Raw genomic sequence first — 17,625 nt, 5'->3', positions numbered from 1 at the left:
TCCAAGACCAGTCACTCAGGCTCTGTGTGGGTCAGCCTTTCGGAAGCGGCGGAAACAACAATGCATTTCCTGAACCCGACTGTACAGGATGTGTGAGAGGGGGCAACAGCACATACAAATGTGGGCTATTCACTCCAAGCAGAATAGAGAAAACTAACCCCCCCCCCAAAAAAAGGAAATGGCATGTGACAAAAGACATGTACTTGGAAAAAGGGAAGGCGACAGCCATGTTGACTGGGTGCACCTGCAAATAAATAAAAAAATTGGTGTGGTGGATTGTGACCCACATATGTGGGGGAGTCAGGACCGTCACATAGAGGGCACGACGCATAGTGGACCCCTGATAACATTCTAAAAGAGAGAGATTATATCAATTGCCCTTTCCAGGACTGCCTGCGGATCCGGGAATTCTCCCCTATTGCGAAGGGAGGGACATAGGGCACATTACATTGGCTATAAGTCAAGCAAACGAAGGGTGGAAAGGGGGAGTTAAGGCAGAGCTGCGTGTGTGAGCCAAAGGGGTGCGCTGTGAGTTTCAGCCAAATAAGTGCGCGCGTATGAAAGCTAAAGAGACGGGGTGCCATACACAGTGCATTTCATTTCATCTGCCCACCCAATGAGAGCCAGTGCAATTAATGAATTCAGTGCTGGCATGTTATGATCATACCACCCCGGTGGGCAGAGAAGCATGGCCATTGAATTTTGCAGACTTTCTAAGTGGCATTGCAAAAAACAGCACACACACACACACACATATACTGCAGGCATGCACAAAGCAATAAAGAATAAGAGACATAACTGCGTGCATCGTGTGGGGATAATTTAGGAATGGAACATCGTCATGAGGACCGCAGAGAGGGCTGCGAGCAGCTGCGTGAGAACCAAGCACGTAGGTTCTGAGGGTGTGTGTGAATTTACCAGGTGGGATGGGTGCGCAAGAGCGAAAGAGGGAAGGTAATACGTGAGCAAAGTGTACCGAGGAGGAATTACTGACTGATCAATGGAGAGCAAGCACACTCGAGTAGATGGGGGTGCGGGTGAAGCAAAGAGTGTGTTATGGGTGACACTGTAGGCTCTATAGAGAGAACGTTCAACTAAACGAGCTCCTCCAAGGAAACGTGGGAGTAAGTATTTGCTCAAGTGGTCAATTGTGAAGTTATAAGAGTGTGACTGGGCACAGCATTAGTCAACCTGAGGAAATGGGAGGGTGTGCATGACTGAACTACCCTGAAAGTGAACTTGCACATACACAGCAGACACAGGCAGGCGTTATTCACTTGGGTCAGCTTCCTAGGAAAGGAAGCATCAGTGCAGCCGATACAGTAACCACAGATTCAGGGGGTAAGCCACACTCCTAGACTGGAGCACACTGCAGACCCAGGGCACGGACTACACACCCGAAACGGAAGCAGGGACAGCGCATGCTCGATCAGCAGCCTCATCAGTCTCTTGGAGTAAAAGATGAATTCATCGCGGCTGGTCTCCCTGTTCCTGCGAAGGAGAGACAGAGAGAAAGGCGGTTACAGCTTGAACAATTCCTTCACCCCAGGAGTAGAATCAGAAAAGGCTCTTAGATAGTGTGTGATGTTTCTTATCTTTAAAATGGTCAAGAGGGGACTCAAAGCAAGGCAATCTTAAATGTACAAAGTGGGCCGATGGTTCTTCGCTCACTGCCAAATTGTCGTAGGACAAGCAACTGAGCTGTGGAAGACTTACACACACTACTCCTCATTGCCTGGAAGAGTTACACACACTACTCCTCATTGCCTTTCTGTCCCAGCGGAAAAAACAGCCTTCCCGAATAAAGCAAGCATGTTCATTGGGGGTCTGCAGAGATGTCAAACCAGCATTGTATATGGTTTACACAACATAAGAAGAACACAGTTTTGAGGTCCTGGTGGGTCTTTAATGTCCTCAAACTTCCAGAAAACATAGTGACATAAAAGAGGCCCCTCTGTCATTTTGTTATGCTTCACATCAACGACAGCATGCAGCGAGCAGGCGCCAAAGACCCACTGGGATAAATGGGTCCAACAGAATATGATGAGGATCTCCTCACTGGATAGCAGCCCAAAGCATGGGGTGCTTATTTTTAGATTTTGTCCATTCAGAATAGAGGATCTCTCGCAGTGTTGTCTAACTTTGGAACACGCGGAGGGTGCTGGGGGTGGGGGGTTCGCCTAAACGGGCAGGATAAGCTAGAGGGGTCCCTTTGCTCTCTTGGCCTACTCGCCCTCTTGCACATCACTGATGATGCCCAGTGAGGCAGAAACATGTGTCTGTTGGCACTCTTACTCGGAGGATTTGTGCTTTGTACTTTGAGCTGGACTACTCTCCTGAGCAGGATTGAAGTAATGTGCAAATGTATATTTTTCTGGGCTATGGCAAAAAGAGCGACAGCGTTACTGAGAACCATCTTGGCAGGGCTGCATAGAACCAGCTATTTTAGCTTGATCGTTGGCAGTAGAAGGCTTCTCACATTGGTGGCAAAAGTTCATTAAAAGAAGAGTCTTATAAAGAATCTGGGCTTTCAGCAAATGATCCAATTAAAGTACCAGAGTCACAAGGACGTGTAATGTCAGAAGCAGTGGGAAACCGGTAGAAATGGTGAGGAGTCATTTTAATATTGCTTAGCATGACAGTTGGGCTGGCCATTTGTGACTGGGGTAGCAAGAAGCATGGTAAAGAGGCCGCGTGAATCGAGACCGGAAGTATCAGAGGTCTCAGTCATTGTGGCCTGCCTTGGATTAGTGACCAAAATCCCTACTAAAGCTTTTTTAAGTATAGGTCCAAACCAAAATCCATTTTGGAATTAAATGAACCCAAGCCAATGTACCAAATAATTCCAATTAGGGACTGACAACCATGAGCAAATCTATTGATGACCCAAAACATAACCAATAAAGCCATTAGTAAACACAGCAATGTCCAATCGCATCAATTAGTGACCCAAATCCAAGATCAAAGATTATGAAATAATTACCTACAAAAATGACCACTGTATGATCAAAAATAAAAGCACTCATTTCAACTAGCGGCCAAACCATGATCAACTGGGTCAACTTCTGACCCACTAACATGGCCTCTATTATAATTATAATTAGTCTTTTATAACGCGCTGCGTTGTCTTGCTTCCAAGACAAACATGTTGCCCCTGAACTGTCAACTAGTGGGCAAAACCCTGAGGAGTTGTATCAACGTATGACCTAATAACATGACCACATGTCCTTTAGTGATCAGAAACTATAACCAGTTGGGTCAACTAGCAATGCAATTTTAATCCCAGCAAGGACTGTGGCTGTTAGAAGTGATTTAATTAGAAACCTGCCAAAGGATGTGGCCTTTGTTTATAATGTCATTGAAATGCCACCAACTACTGCAGCTTTCCACTGGTAAGCTCACGCAGAAACCTGCCACACAGTTCCCTGCTGCTGGTAATGACACTTGAAATCCCATCTACTATAATGGCTGAAGCTGGTGGATGTCACTTATCCTATCAAAAGTAGCCCGGATTATAATCTGCCCCTTGACGTGCATGTCTGCCTCCGGTGATCACAAAGCTGTACATGGAACATGGTGGCGCCATTTGGTTCTTTTTCCTCGCATCATAAAGATCAAAAGGTCAACATGGCAAGAAGAGGAAGCAAAAGGCAAACTGCTAAACTGAGCAAGCAGGACACTGCATGCCTGTTTCCGAGGACCCCGAGTCTCTAGAAGGACACATTGGTGTATAGGTATCTAAGGGTATGCGAATTTTACATCAGAATTCTTCCCATATGTGGAAACAGCATTCGCACTCCCTGCTGATCCTTGATCTATTTGGCTGAGTATCAGGAGACAGCGACAGAAGTGGTGAAGACTTCCACTGCTTATGGGAGTTTTGGACTGTCAACAAGGTGGCGCCGGAGGGCTGACAGTGGGCTTTGGATCCATACCTGATGATGGTGTGCATGCCTCGCACCTGTGGTGTGCTCTTCAGGACACTCAGGGTCCGCGGTAGTGGCTGGAACTGGTGAGCAGAGGCCAGAGCCGCCCTGAGAAGGGAAGACAAAGAAAAGCTGACGCAGCCCTGGCTGAAGCCCCCCATGCGAGTGCCCCACTGAAAAAGGCATGCTGTGTGCAGAAACACCAGAGCATGGCTCAGGAGAAGCCAGATCCACCTTCTATCATGAAGCCCAGCAACACCTCCACACTGACAGTCTGCTGCACTGCGATTCCCAGCAGGAGTGCATGGTCTGCAGCGTGGCATCCCGCAGGAACCTGCACGGACGCGTGTGTGGAATAGTCGGAACTAGAAGCTGCTGCAGGACACCCACTTAGCCCCTCGCAGGTCTGTTTACGGACAGCATGGAGGTTGTCGGGCACTGTGAGACCCACCAGGAACCCCCGGAAAAGTGCATGCAGATAGAATGGAGAGCATAAGCTGAGCAGAGACTGCCCCGGCTTCCCCAGCTCACTTGTGTATGCAGCTAAGGCCCTGTTCTCTTGCCATGCAGGGACTGCAGAGACATCCATGCAGATGCTATGGAGGACAGATCATCCTTCAAGCAGAGCTGCACAGGTCTTTCGCGAAATCTGGAGGATTAAAAAAAATGGATAGCAAAATTCCGATGACACAGGCCAGCGTGGGGATGGCGGCAGGGGTGATGTATGTGACTTTCGGATTCTAAATTTTCGGCTCCGAAATAATCAGGTACAACCCAAGGATCATGAAGGAGCTTTGGAAATTTAGCATTTGGATTAAGAGAGGTTTTTTTTTCTGAATCTTGGATTCTGCAGTGATGCCTTGAAATCTACATTAGTTAGCAAAGCAAGTCATGTTACCAGGCATGGTCATATCCCTCAGGAACTAGCAGCAGGTCAAACACAAGGCCCTGTGAAATCGAGCGGGAATGACATGGAATGTGCACCAGGTGCAGCAGAAGAGGCAGTCTCGGGCACTACGGGGTCCTGTAGGGTCTTATAAATACGTGAATACGCATGTGTACCTATGGCAGAGCTGTCAGTGGTAGAGGTGCTCGGGTGGATTTCCTTATGACTGGAGAGGAAGGCGGACACAAACCAACCATGAGAGCATGCTCACAAAGGCAACTGGTATTATATCAAACGGAGAGAAAACTTTTACAAATGATTCATATTTATTTATTTACGATTTTAGATGCGCACACACACATACACGCACGCACACACAGGAGAGAAAGAGTTACTATGGATGGAATGGGTAAGCGTGGGCTCAGGCGGAAGGGAGGCTGGGGATCTTGAACCATCAAGAACCTCCATAGAACTAAGCGCCTGTGCTCAGGTGCTTCCAACCATGCCCTTCCAGCTGCTGCTGCTACTGCTTTGGGGGACTGCCTAGTGGGCCAATCGAGCCCTTCGCTCCTGCAAGTCTTGTTCCCTCAGTGCAAACATACAGCATTCATGTGTCTAGCCTCTCTCCACCGGATAGAAATGCTCTGGCACAAGGCAACACATTCTATGGTACAATGGGCAACTCCCCTAGAAGACTGGCAATAGTCTATGGGACATGAGGCGTGTGCTTTGGCAACACTGGGCATATCCAACGGCCACTCGACATTATCTCTGCCATAATGGGCACTTTGGGCTACTCTGTAGCAACACTGGCATATTATGGAGCACAATTGCCATACTCCATGGCAGTATTGTTACATTACTTGTCACTGTGTCCTTTGTCAGGAATCTGCTCTAAGGTCTTTCCTTTGTTTGCTTTTATTCATGGGTGATGCATGCACAGTGACACTGTTAGTGCACATTTCTCTGATATGTATACATGTAATGCAGTGCACCGGGGGCTTGATACTAGTAACTCCCTATGAAGGTCTTTTAGAGGGATGCAGTGGTTACATACTACCAACCTCATGTCTTGCTCTAGATATGTGTGCATGGGGAAAAAGAGACAGACTATCCACTTTTGTGAATGGGTGACATGCCCTGACATATGGGCACGAACAAGACGTCCTGTGTGACCAGGGGAGTTGCTAGGTCTGGAAATGACCTGGGGCTAAGCTGATTTTAGAACTGTTGGGACTGGGGGCTAGCTAGTCTTTTGGCTGTAGCTCCTGAGATTCTATCCGGTGCTACAACCAAAAGATCAGGGGCTAGAGCCCCCTTAGCCCCCCCCCTAGCAACGCCCCGGTGTGTGACACTTGACAAGTTCAATCCCTGTAGTATGTGAACTTAGCCTTTCGGCGAGTGTTCATCATTTGCTAACCAGTGGGATTGCAATCCTATTAGCCAGTCCCTTCCATCCCCCCGCGCCCAAGTCCACCCTGTCCTTTACTTGTGTGATTTTCGACACCTTAAATTGATATGATATGATATTTTATTTGTATTGCGTTCATACAGTACGACGAGGCAAGGGGGGGGGCGACAAGGGAGGACAAAACAACAATCTTACTATGCCCAGTGACATTGAGGACGCGCAAGTGCAGGGGATAGGGAAGGGGGCCAGTGCAAGGGAGAGGGGAGAAGTGGAAAGTTCTGAGCAAGGATAAAACAACTGGTAGTGCAGCCAGCAAGTTGGCAAGTGCAAGGTTAAAGCACAGACAGGGGGTGTCTGGTAAGTGCAGGTAAGGTGACTGTAGGGTTACATATACAGACCGAAGTGCAAGGGTTGCCAAGAGACATTGTGGGTGTGTGACTGGGTGGGCGGGGACCTGGGCCCGAAAATCAGAGACAGATCAGCAGGGGAGAGGAAGATCAAAGGCAGAAGCAAAGAGGAAGGTCTTGAGGTGCATCCGAAACCGAAGATGGTTCTCCTCAAGTTTCAGAGATGCAGGGAGGCTGTTCCAGAGAGAGGCCCCAGCCAAAGAAAGAGATCTACCACCAACTTGTTGCTTGGAGAAGCAACTGACACTGAGGGATTTGGGATTTGGAGGTGGAGGAGCGAAGAGCTCGAGAAATAAGGTATTTATGAAGAGAGAGAGTTGGAGGTATTGAGGACCCAGCCCCAGAAGGCCTTGTGGACAATGCAGAGGGTTTTGAACTTAATTCTTGTAGCCACTGGGAGCCAATGCAGAGATTTCAGAGCTGGAGAGATACGACGACCCCAGGGCTTGAGGCCAAGGACAAGTCTTGCAGTTCTGTTCTGGATGAGTTGCAGATGCAATTAGATGTAATGCTTGTGTGGGGGTAAGTGTGTGATCTAGGGAGCTGTTACATGTACTGGGACTTCTTGTCGAGTGCACAAGGAGTGCACAAGGGGCGGGTCTGCTGCATCAGAAATCTCGTGAGAGCAATAACAGTTGCAAATGCCCGTTAACCACAATTTTGGGAAACTACAGGCGAGGCTCCATTTTGCGACGCACTTTGAATGGCATGTAGCGGGTTCTGGCTGCACAAGGAAGCGTCTTTGCTCATGTAAATGTTTAGTTATAGGGTTTTGAAGTGACCCAAGCAAGAGCACATGAACTTCGCCCAATGAGTGAAAGAGTTATTTCATCCTGTTATGCGGCCTTTCCAACATATTCAAGCACCTGTACAGTAATACAAACAAACTCTGGTCCTAGAATGTGTGGGCAAAGTGTTTGGGAGTGGGAGAAAAAGGGGGGGGGAGGGGGGCTAAATAAGTGTGATATTTTCAAATGTTACGGGTAAAAACACCACCATTTCAGACATTTTTGTGTTCATTTTAGAGTGCTCCAGAATGTTAAAAACGGATAAGAAGAAGAGTCGTGCCAAATCTAACACATAGTTTGAGATCTGCGTGATTTTCAAAATTTTTGCTGGTGGCGTGGGGTTCCCCACCGCCTGCAAAAACGAACCACATTTATGCCAGCATTTCGATGTGATGCTGGCGTATGGAAGCATTGGATTCCTATGGAATCCGCCTTTTATTAGCACATAACGAAAGCAACCAGATTCACAGGAATCCACTAGGAATTATGTCTGCCATGCGTAAATGGCATGCGCCATGCACACTTTCTGCATTACAAAGGGTGATAAGGTGATTTCACCCGTCTTAATACTATTTTTTTAAATTATTTTTTTACACATGGCATACAAATGATGGACATTACCCAGAGGGGGCCAAATTGCAAATGTATGCAGTCTCTTGCACGCAATTACCACTTTTTAAAAATAAAAACGAGTCCCTATTTGTAAAACAAATAGGAAGTGATAAGAAATGGTGTTTGCAAGGTAACTGTTGTACAATGTAACTTTAACATGTGTATTTCTAGTGTGAAGTCTGTTTTATCATCGGTAGATGCTTGGGCATGGCCCACCTCGGGCAAGTGAATAACCCGCACAGTGCCACATGGGGTGCCCGCAGCAGAAAGCAAGGCATGGCCCCATGTGAGGGAAGTGGGCATGCACCCTCCCGGATGCAGCTCCTGCTAGGAATTCTGACACAGCTGGCAGTCCGGGTGCAAGTCCTCATTCATTAGCAGACATGCCACACAACACACACGCATGCTCAGGGTTGAGCTCGCCCGCACAGGCACACACAGGCATGCAGCAGGCAAGCACACGTCTAGTGGTGAAACAAGGCCTGCGGCGTGATCTCACATGTTCCAGCGCAGCTTCCTCTACTCGGCATGAGTTCGTGGTTGGAGAAGGTGCAGTGATGGACAGCAGGTTCCCAGAACAGAATAACACAAACCGCCAATCACCACAATGGCAAGGCGCAGATTCAATCGTTTTGTACATTTGACATTTTGTGGCAAATCTCTATTTTGGATTGACCTTGTTATTATTCCAATATACAACATTTAAAGCATTAATGAAATGTTTACAGGTTGAAAAACATCACAATTGTATAGGCACATTTTGGGAATCAGATGGTGAAGTAGCAGCTGATGTGGCATGGGGGCAAACATTGGGGGGGCAAAGTATGGAGACATGGCTTCATTGTCACTTCCATCCCCTATCTCAGTCACTCTCCAGCACGCAACCAGGTAGATCACACAGCCCCTTCCACAGTTCATAACAGTATGTCCTTACCCCTGTGGAGTTCTTGAACCCCTTATTCTCTATACGTTTTCACACTCAGATGAACAAGTTACTTACCAACTGGTAACGTTCTTTCGACTGGATGTTCCTCCAACGTATTCGTCATCTTAGATGTATTCCATCCAGCTTTAGCTGCTTCGGAAATTTTTTCTCGGCAGAGGACACTTTGCGTCAATGTTGTTGAGTCGAGGTCCCTCGGAGGCCTCCGTCGATGGGGACGTCATCGGGTATACAAGTAGCACGCGCGGCGCCCGTTAGCCTCAGTTCTGTTTTTCCTCCTCTTGCTCTGTTGTATGGATAGTGTAGGTAGCCAGGTGTCAGCCTTGCGATAGTTTAAGTGGCAATAACCCAGAGAATCTACAGAGGGGTAGGATGGGAGGGCGATGAGGAATACGTTGGAGGAATATCCAGTCGAAAGAAAGTTACCAGTTGGTAAGCAACTTGTTCTTCGAATGGATTGTGTCCTCCAACGTATTCCTCATCCCAAAGCAGTGTAGAAAGCTCTCTGGAGGAGGGAGTAGATTTTTAATATTATTATATGGCCGAATATAGCACTGCTTTACCGAAAGCAAGCTCTTTAGACTATGAAGCATCCAGACTATAGAATTTAGAAAAAGTTTGCAGCGATGACCAAGTTGCTGCTTCACAAATAGATTTTATGGGAACACCTCTTTCAAGGGATGTCGAAGAGGCTATGCCTTTGGTGGAATGGGCCCTTAAACATTCTGGTGGGTCTTGTGGGTCTTTGCCCGCCAATCTGAAGCATTCTGAAATGCAAAGCACAATCCAACGTGATATGGTTTGTTTTGACACCGACTGACCCAATTTCCTTCCGGTGTAGCCAATGAAAAGTTGATTAGCCACTCTAAGCTTGGAAAGCCTAGAAATGTAAAAACTTAGAGCTCTTTTCGGGTCCAGCCTGTGCAATCTTTCCTCCTCCTTACTGGGATGAGGAGGAGGGTAGAACGGGGGCAGAATCATTTTCTGATTTAAATGGAAATCAGACACAACTTTAGGCAAAAATTACGGTTTAACTCTCAATACCACTCTGTCACTGTGGAACACAGTATAGGGTGGCCCAGAAGACAGTGCCTGCAATTCGCTCACTCTTCTTGCAGATGCTAAAGCAAACAGGAAAGCTGTTTTCAATGTTACTAATCTTAATGGACAAGTGTGCAATGGTTTAAAGGGGGCACACATTAAAAACTTTGAAACCAGATTAAGGTCCCAAACTGGGACTTGGAAAGGGTAAGGAGGGAACACATTGGTGAGTCCCTTTAAGAATTGTATTATCAAAGGAATTTTAAAGTAGGAACATTCTTCTGAAGAGCGCCTGAAATGGAAAGCGCTGCAAGATAACCTTTAATGGTCCCAACATTTAGGCCTCTATGTGCTAGGGACAAGAGAAAGGACAACACTTCCTGGATATAACATAGAAAAGGATCAACATTCTTTTCTCTGCACAGTTAAAAAACTTTTTCCAATGGCAACGGCATAAAGATTTTGTTGCTGGCCTTCTTGCGAAAGCAACAGCTCCATGATGTCATCTGGAAGATCCCAATCCTTGTATCTCAGCCTTTCAGATACCAAGCATGAAGGTTGAGAGTCTTGACCTCTGGATGGAGAACCTGGCCCTCCATTTGTGAGAGAAGGTCCTCTCTCTGAGGAAGACATAACAGAGGGCAGATGGACATGTCTAGAAGGTCCGGGTACCACGTTCTCCTGGCCCAAACCGGGGCAATTAGGATCATGTGGTTTCCGAACTTTCTCAATCTTCTGATGACCTGAGAAATGACGGGAATCAGAGGGAACGCGTATAGTAGTGGGAAGTTCCACTCTACCACAAACGTGTCCCCTAGGGCTCCTCTAGGGGGACATCTCCTTGAACAATACTTATCACACTTCCGGTTGATTCCGTTCACAAACAAGTCTACTTGGAGGGTTCCCCAAAGGGTGAAGATCTCCTGAAGGACTTCCTGAGCCAGTTCCCACTTGTGGGACACCGTGCTCTGCCTGCTCAGAGCGTCCGCTGTCATATTCTCCTCCCCGGCCAGATAAACTGCTGTTAAGGAGATTCCTTCTTGAATTGCCCAATACCAGAGCCGCATTGCCTCTCTGCACAGAGGTAGTGACCCGACAGCTCCTCTTTTGTTTAGATAATGCATGGCCACTGTATTATACGTCATTATCAGGACATTTTTTTCCTTTGATAGATGGCAGAAAAGCCTTCAGTGCTAGTCTGGTTGCTCTCAGCTCTAAAAGGTTGATGTGTAGTTTGGACTCCGATGGAGACCAACGACCGCTGATTGTCAGATCGTTGGCATGAGTTCCCCACCCCATGAGTGAAGCATCCGTCACTACTGTAATCTCCGGCCATGGTTGCCAGAAATGTTCTCCTTTTAGGATGTTCTCTGAGCAAGTCCACCACAGAAGATCCTGCCGAACCTTGTTCTGAATTTGAAGGAGATCCGTTATTTGACCTGAGAACTGGGACCATTGAGTCTTCAGAGCCCACTGAAGGGATCTCATCCTCAGGCGTGCCTCTTGCACTAGAAAATTACAGGATGCCATGAGTCCGAGCAACCTTAAGAAGTCGTAGGGCTGGAGATTGTGGCCATTTTGGAACTTGGAAACCATCTGAAGAATGTCTTGAGCCCTCGACTTGGGAGGCAAGCTCTTTCCCAAGGATGTGTCTAATACAGCCCCTATGTACTGGAGCTGTTGGGAAGGTGTCATTTGTGACTTCTTGAAATTGAGGGAGAAGCCCAGTTTGAGGAGGAAGTGGCAGGTGACTTTCAGATGATCCAGGGCTTGTTCGGCAGAACGTGCCCTGATCAACCAATCGTCCAGGTAGGGGTAGATGTGAATCCCCCCCTCTCCTGAGGTGCGCTGCCACCACTACCATTAACTTGATGAAGACCCTTGGGGCGGAGGTCAACCCAAATGGCAGGACTCAAAACTGAAAGTGTGAGTCGCCAACTACAAACCTCAGATATTTTCTGTACTTGAGATGGATTGGCACATGAAAATAAGCATCCTGGAGGTCCAATTACACCAACCAATCCTGAAGCTGAAGGGCCTGAAGGATCTGAGAAAGAGTGACCATCTTGAACATGTCCTTCCTGAGGAACTTGTTCAAGCTTCTTAAGTCCAAGATGGGTCTCAGTCCTCAGTCCTTTTTGGGAATCAAAAAATATGGGGAGTACCATCTCTTGTTCCTTTCCGCTACAGGTACTGGTTCTATAGCACCTTTCTCCAGCAGAGTTAAGACTTCCTGCTGTAGGAGCGGATCTGGAAACGTCAAAGTGTGTCTCCCTGGTGGATTGCTTTGAGGTTGCGTTAGAAAAGGAAGGGAGGGCTATTATTTCTAGAGCCCAAACATCTGAAGTAATGGCTCGCCATTCTTGCAGATGCTGTGAGAGCCTGCCTCCCACAGGCGTCTTGTGTTGCAAGTCCTCAATGTGGTTTTGTGGCGGTTTCTGCGGCCGCTGATAGTAAAGAGGCTGCAGCTGGGGCTGGCTTTGCACGTTTTCCTCGTCCACCACAAGTGGCTTTTTTCTGGCCTCTTTGACTGGCCATTCCTCTCGCCTTTCCATATGAGGAGTAATAACGATAGGATCGTCCCCTGCAAGACTGTCCTGATGCACGAAAAGACTGATAGAGGTTGCCTAATAGCAGCTCCTAAAGATTTTGCAGCTGCTTTTGAGGTCTGCAACCTCTCAAGGCTCTCGTCAGCCTTGTTGCCAAAAAGGTGAGACCTGTCAAAGGGCATGTTCAAAAGACAGTTTTGCACATCCGGTGCAAAACTCGACTTTCGCAACCACGCAAATCTGCGCATTACTGTGCTAGTGGCCATGGACCTGCTCACACTATCTGCAGTGTCCAACCCAGACTGAAGGGATTCCTGCATGGCCTCCTTTCCATCTCTAACAATGGCTAGGAATCCTTCCCTTTCATCCCCTTCTGATATGTGCTCCGCCGCCATTGCAATACACTCCCACAGAGTGTACGAAAATTTTGCCAAGGCACATGTGGAGTTGGACGATTTTAACGCCATACTCGCAGATGAAAATACCTTGCGCGCCCAACCATGCACCGATTGTCGTCCCTATCCGGAGGGATAGAAGGGTACGCCACCTTATTTGAAGCAGTGGCTGCCCGGACCACCAGACTCTCGGGAGTAGGGTGTTTTGACAGATAGCCGGGGTCGCTACTGGAAGGGCGGTATTTTGAAGTGAGGGACTTATTCACCAGAGGAATAGAGTCCGGGGTCTTCCAATTTTTGGCCACCCTATTTTGTAAGGCTACATGGAATGGTAAAATCGGATATTCGGTGGGACCATGATCCAATATATCGGTCAAATCATCTTGGATGAACTGAGTTGGTGGTCTAGCCCATCCTAAGTATTCAACCACCTTTGTCATTAATTGCCTGTATGAGGGATTGGCATGCTCCCTGGTTCTGGCCTGCCAAAATCTGTTTCAGGTGAAGTATCAATTCCACTTGCATTATGCAAGGTTTCCACCAGATCCCTCATCTTGCTTTCCTCAGAAATGAGGCATTTCGGGACATTTGGGGTGCCATATTCCAGTCCAAAAGGAACATCCTCCTCCTCAGACCTCTTCTGTTCTTCAAAAATTGAAGTTAAGGATTTGAAATATTCTTTCCTCAGAATAGGTTTAAAAACCTTTTCTGGGAGAGGCGTATCAGTGGACCCTGAAGGCTTTACAGCCTTTGCAGCTTTTTCTTTTGCTGTTATTTTGACAGCTTCTGGCTGAATTGGAGCCTTTGGGACATTTGGCGCCGAGGGCTTTGGGGTAGACGTCGACAAAAGGCGTTGATGGCGTCTACGAAATAGTGGTCGACAGAGCTGGCTTCGAGGACGTTGAGGTGCTCTTCAAAGGCTCACCCTTTGAGGTGTGTCAGGTTCCGGACAGCGTCGGTGACCTCGAACGGTCAACTCGAGTGGTCTTTTTCGCTGGGCGTCCTCTCCTTCGATCACCCGGGCTCGAGGGCGCGCGAGTGTCGGAACGGTAAAGCTCCCGGCTGGCTTATGAAGAAGGCGCGGACCGAGGCTTAGCTTTTTCATTTTTATTCTAAATGCTTCCCATTCTTCGGAGGAAGAATGTTTTGTGGGGCATTTCATTCTTTTGGGGGATTCGTCTGAGGACGAGGTGGAAGGGGACTGGTGGCGTCTTTTCTAGGACTTTGTGAACTTCGGGACCTAGACCAATGCTTTTGCCTTTCGCATCAAGGAGATTTCTCCTCATGGGACCTCGACTCGACGCTAGAGGCTTTCCGGTCGGGTTTTTGACCTACCTGCAGTTTTCCCTTCCTCTCTTGCAAATCCTTCCCCATCATTGCCTGACACTTCGTACAGGCCTCCACAGGTCGTGGCCTTCATCGAGGCACCACAGACATTCTCAGTGCAGGTCCGTGATGGACATTTTCGAACCGCAGGATTTACAGTTTTTGAACCCCGAATGCGGGGTAGTCGGTGTCGATGACGAGGACATTATCGAATATTCAGTAACTGCGTCACAGAACTACTGGAGGCGCGCCGAGTCTCCGAAGCAACACGTACTGCGGAAAAATGGAACTGAGGCCAACGGGCGCCACGCGTGCTACTTGTATACCCAATGATGTCACCCTGAACGGAGGCCTCCGAGGGACCTCGACTCGACAACATCGATGCACGTGCACTCTGCCGAGAAAAAATTTCCGAAGCAGCTAAAGCTGGATGGAATACATCTAAGATGAGGAATACGTTGGAGGACACAACTCATTCGAAACATTTATTTTCTGCCCGTAGATTCTTCAGGTCCTCTATCCAGAACAGGTCAGTGGGTTGGCTGATACACCTACAGTATGAGCCATGGTATACATCTGCTGCCATGGAAACAACCATGGTGGTAAGAGCTTTCTGGTGTAGTAGGCAGCGCCCTAGGGGCCATTCGTCCACATAGGGATTACTTGTGCATAAGGAAGGATGCTGGGACATTTTAGGACTGCAAGGTCAAATTCATGGGTCCTAGGGGTCTGTGATGAACATGGCATCGATATTAAGGGTGGATGAGCCATTCAGGCAAATGTCACGTAGAGGGTCTGTTGGCAGCCTCCTACCAGCTACCGTGGGTTGACGAGGAACAGAATGCCAGTAGGTGCTGCATAGCAACCTTAAGAACTGTGGAGCAAGAGGGTGAAGGGGAGGAAGAGATAGTGGGAGGAGAGTGGCGAAAGGAAGCCTCAGACCGCCATAAAACCAGCCTCAGAAGGTGCTGGACCTCTGTGTCCTTTTTCCGTCCACCCCTAGACTTTATTGATCCAATCTACAAGAAGCCAAAGGCAGGTTCTAACTAAATGCAACCACAGTCTCCGGCCAGTAGAATTCCAGACCAGTGAACCTCTCCACTGTCCTTCTACTCTGCCTGTGTAAGTAACTCTGCCCACCGTCCCACAGCACTTCTGTGCTGTCAAAAGTCAGCAGGCCATGCTTTAGAAATTCAAAATGAATAACCAAGAGGAGGTAGGGATCTAGGAGGCCGGCATAAGCAAGGGAAGAAGAGAAGGGGACACAGATGGGAAGTAAAGAGTGGACGAAGAGAGGAAAGAGCTTGGAAGCAAAGAGGGAGACAGAGATCGAGACAGAGGTAGAGATCTAAAAAGAGAAGGGGGAGTTGATCCGAGAACATGGGGAGGAAAAGAGAAGATAAATATGAAAGAAACTGGTTGCATGGATACCAGTGTCAGAATAAATGCACGTATACTACTACAGTATGGACTAAACAGTGAAACACTCATATCGGGCTATATGTATGGACATCAAAAAACACACACGCAGACCGGCATACACCCCTCACATACACACAGGTAGACAGAGAAACATGCATGCACACATACTGACGATCCCTAGTTCAGTGCTATAAGTGGCAGAAACCAATGAGGTGTCCCTCACTCACCCTCAACCCCCATCCATTGTCCACCGGTTCCAACGTGACAATAACACACAAAGGAGAGAGTGGCTGCATTAGCATCGTTGTAAAGTGAAAAGCGTGCTTGTATCCTGTATGCGCCAGAGAAGACGCGAGTTTTGTTTATTAAAGCGATGAGTCAGAGACAAATCATTCAGAGTTGGCTAAGTGCTCTGATTAGACTGCAGATAATCATCTTTCTTCAGAATGTAAGTGCTCAAAAGAGCACAGGGAGTATATGCGCCTGCCTTCTGATTGCAAAGTTTAAGTCAAAATAATGTGGCCTTATTTCTAACAGTAGGAGACTGCACATTTGAGCGTTGTTATAGAAAGAGCTTTTTTATAATTCATTAAGTTAGCGCAAAAAATATGATTTCAGCAGTGAGCAGATAGGTTGGTGATTGTGTGCATAATTACTAGAAAACGGAAATATTGTAGAATGAAAAAGCGATTAGAAAATACGTGAAACCTGTTAACTGGGCCCTTAATCTTCACAAAAGGAGGCCATGTTTGTTACACTCTTGGCCAACACCGGTTTCCCTTTAATGTGGAACTTCTTTGGGGACTTCAAATCAACTCCCCTGAAATATTCAGCTTCGGGTATCAAAAATTAGGCACATTACTACACTTTGCATTGACAAACGCAATTCCCACTACGAACCAACAAGTTCGACTACACAACACATTCCAATGGCAATCACTGACATCTATCACTAATGCAAGGTATTGGAAGAAATGTGGCACTTATTATTAAATCTTCCCAAACACACAAGCGGAAACAATTGCGCATCAAACGAGAGAGAGGGCATTTACTTTCTTCACTACTGCTCATGGGCAGAAGAGCATTAACCATTAAAGGAGAATTTGTTCAAGTCGTTCACTTCATTTTAGAAACTCAAAGCTGTCTATTTCACTACCAAATGAAAAATCTTTTGCACTAATGTATTGGATTATAAAAGTGTTCTTTCTATAACAATTTTCAAGTATATACTCTCATTTAGAAATAAGACTACATTATTTTGAACAAACCCATAGAATCAGAAAGCAGACATACGTTCTACAATAATTTTAATACAAAACATGAAAGTTACTCACCATGTTGACTATTGCACTCTTAGTTTGTAGTCCTTTTGCCCCAATCAATAGGATATCAGACATCTCATGCCAGAGAGTCGAGTATGGCAACACAGCCTCCGAGAATTAAAGCGTATCCCTTTAAGAAGCAGGAACACGTTAGCATGTGCTATACCCACTCATGGGTCCAGCCCCTACATGCTTATCCTGCTCTCCTCCCCAGTCATTGGCTGATCATTATCAGGTTATGAGCTGAACTGCATGTTATGGCGAGGGGATGGTTGCATACAGAATAAGGGATCATAGAGTAGGAGGACAATAGTACCTACAGTGAGTAACTTTAACTTACTCCAACGTCCTGCACTCAGATTACTAAAGCAGTACTGTAAAGGAAGGAGGAAGAAAATAAACAACCTCCAAAAAAGTAATATCTTTTCCTCTGAACATTTTGCAGAGAACCGCTTGACCAATCTAGGCATCAGCCCTGGTGACATGTAACCTCAGTTATAGCCATGCTTAAAGCTGCATATTTGAGCCATAAAGACAGTCTTGATGCAAATGCTTTAATATTTAGTAAAATGCCAGCCGTGAGATCTTCTTTAGCAA

At 47.0% G+C, this 17,625-nt stretch overlaps 1 protein-coding gene across 8 annotated transcripts in view; it reads right to left on the bottom strand.

Moving 5' to 3' along the window:
- UCKL1 (uridine-cytidine kinase 1 like 1) overlaps positions 1-17,625 on the bottom strand; it is a 378,995-nt gene that overhangs the window by 52,207 nt on the left and 309,163 nt on the right. For 5 of the 8 annotated variants that reach the window (XM_069650849.1, XM_069650852.1, XM_069650856.1 and 2 more), the window contains exons 8-10: positions 8,530-8,549; positions 3,936-4,034; positions 1,398-1,491 (exon numbers count right to left, since the gene is read on the bottom strand). The exons of 1 other annotated variant lie outside the window; for it this stretch is intronic. In XM_069650849.1, coding sequence (XP_069506950.1) covers positions 1,398-1,491; positions 3,936-4,034; positions 8,530-8,549 — 213 coding nt within the window. The remainder of the gene's footprint in view (positions 1-1,397; positions 1,492-3,935; positions 4,035-8,529; positions 8,550-17,625) is intronic. 2 more of the 8 variants (XM_069650850.1, XM_069650854.1) reach the window with 2 other exon arrangements.

Source organism: Ambystoma mexicanum, chromosome 3p, assembly GCF_040938575.1.
Source record: "Ambystoma mexicanum isolate Mex_15411 chromosome 3p, UKY_AmexF1_1, whole genome shotgun sequence".
NCBI classification, from domain to species: domain Eukaryota; kingdom Metazoa; phylum Chordata; class Amphibia; order Caudata; family Ambystomatidae; genus Ambystoma; species Ambystoma mexicanum.
Note: the sequence above shows the minus strand (reverse complement) of the source record. Positions and strands in the feature narration are given on the sequence as shown.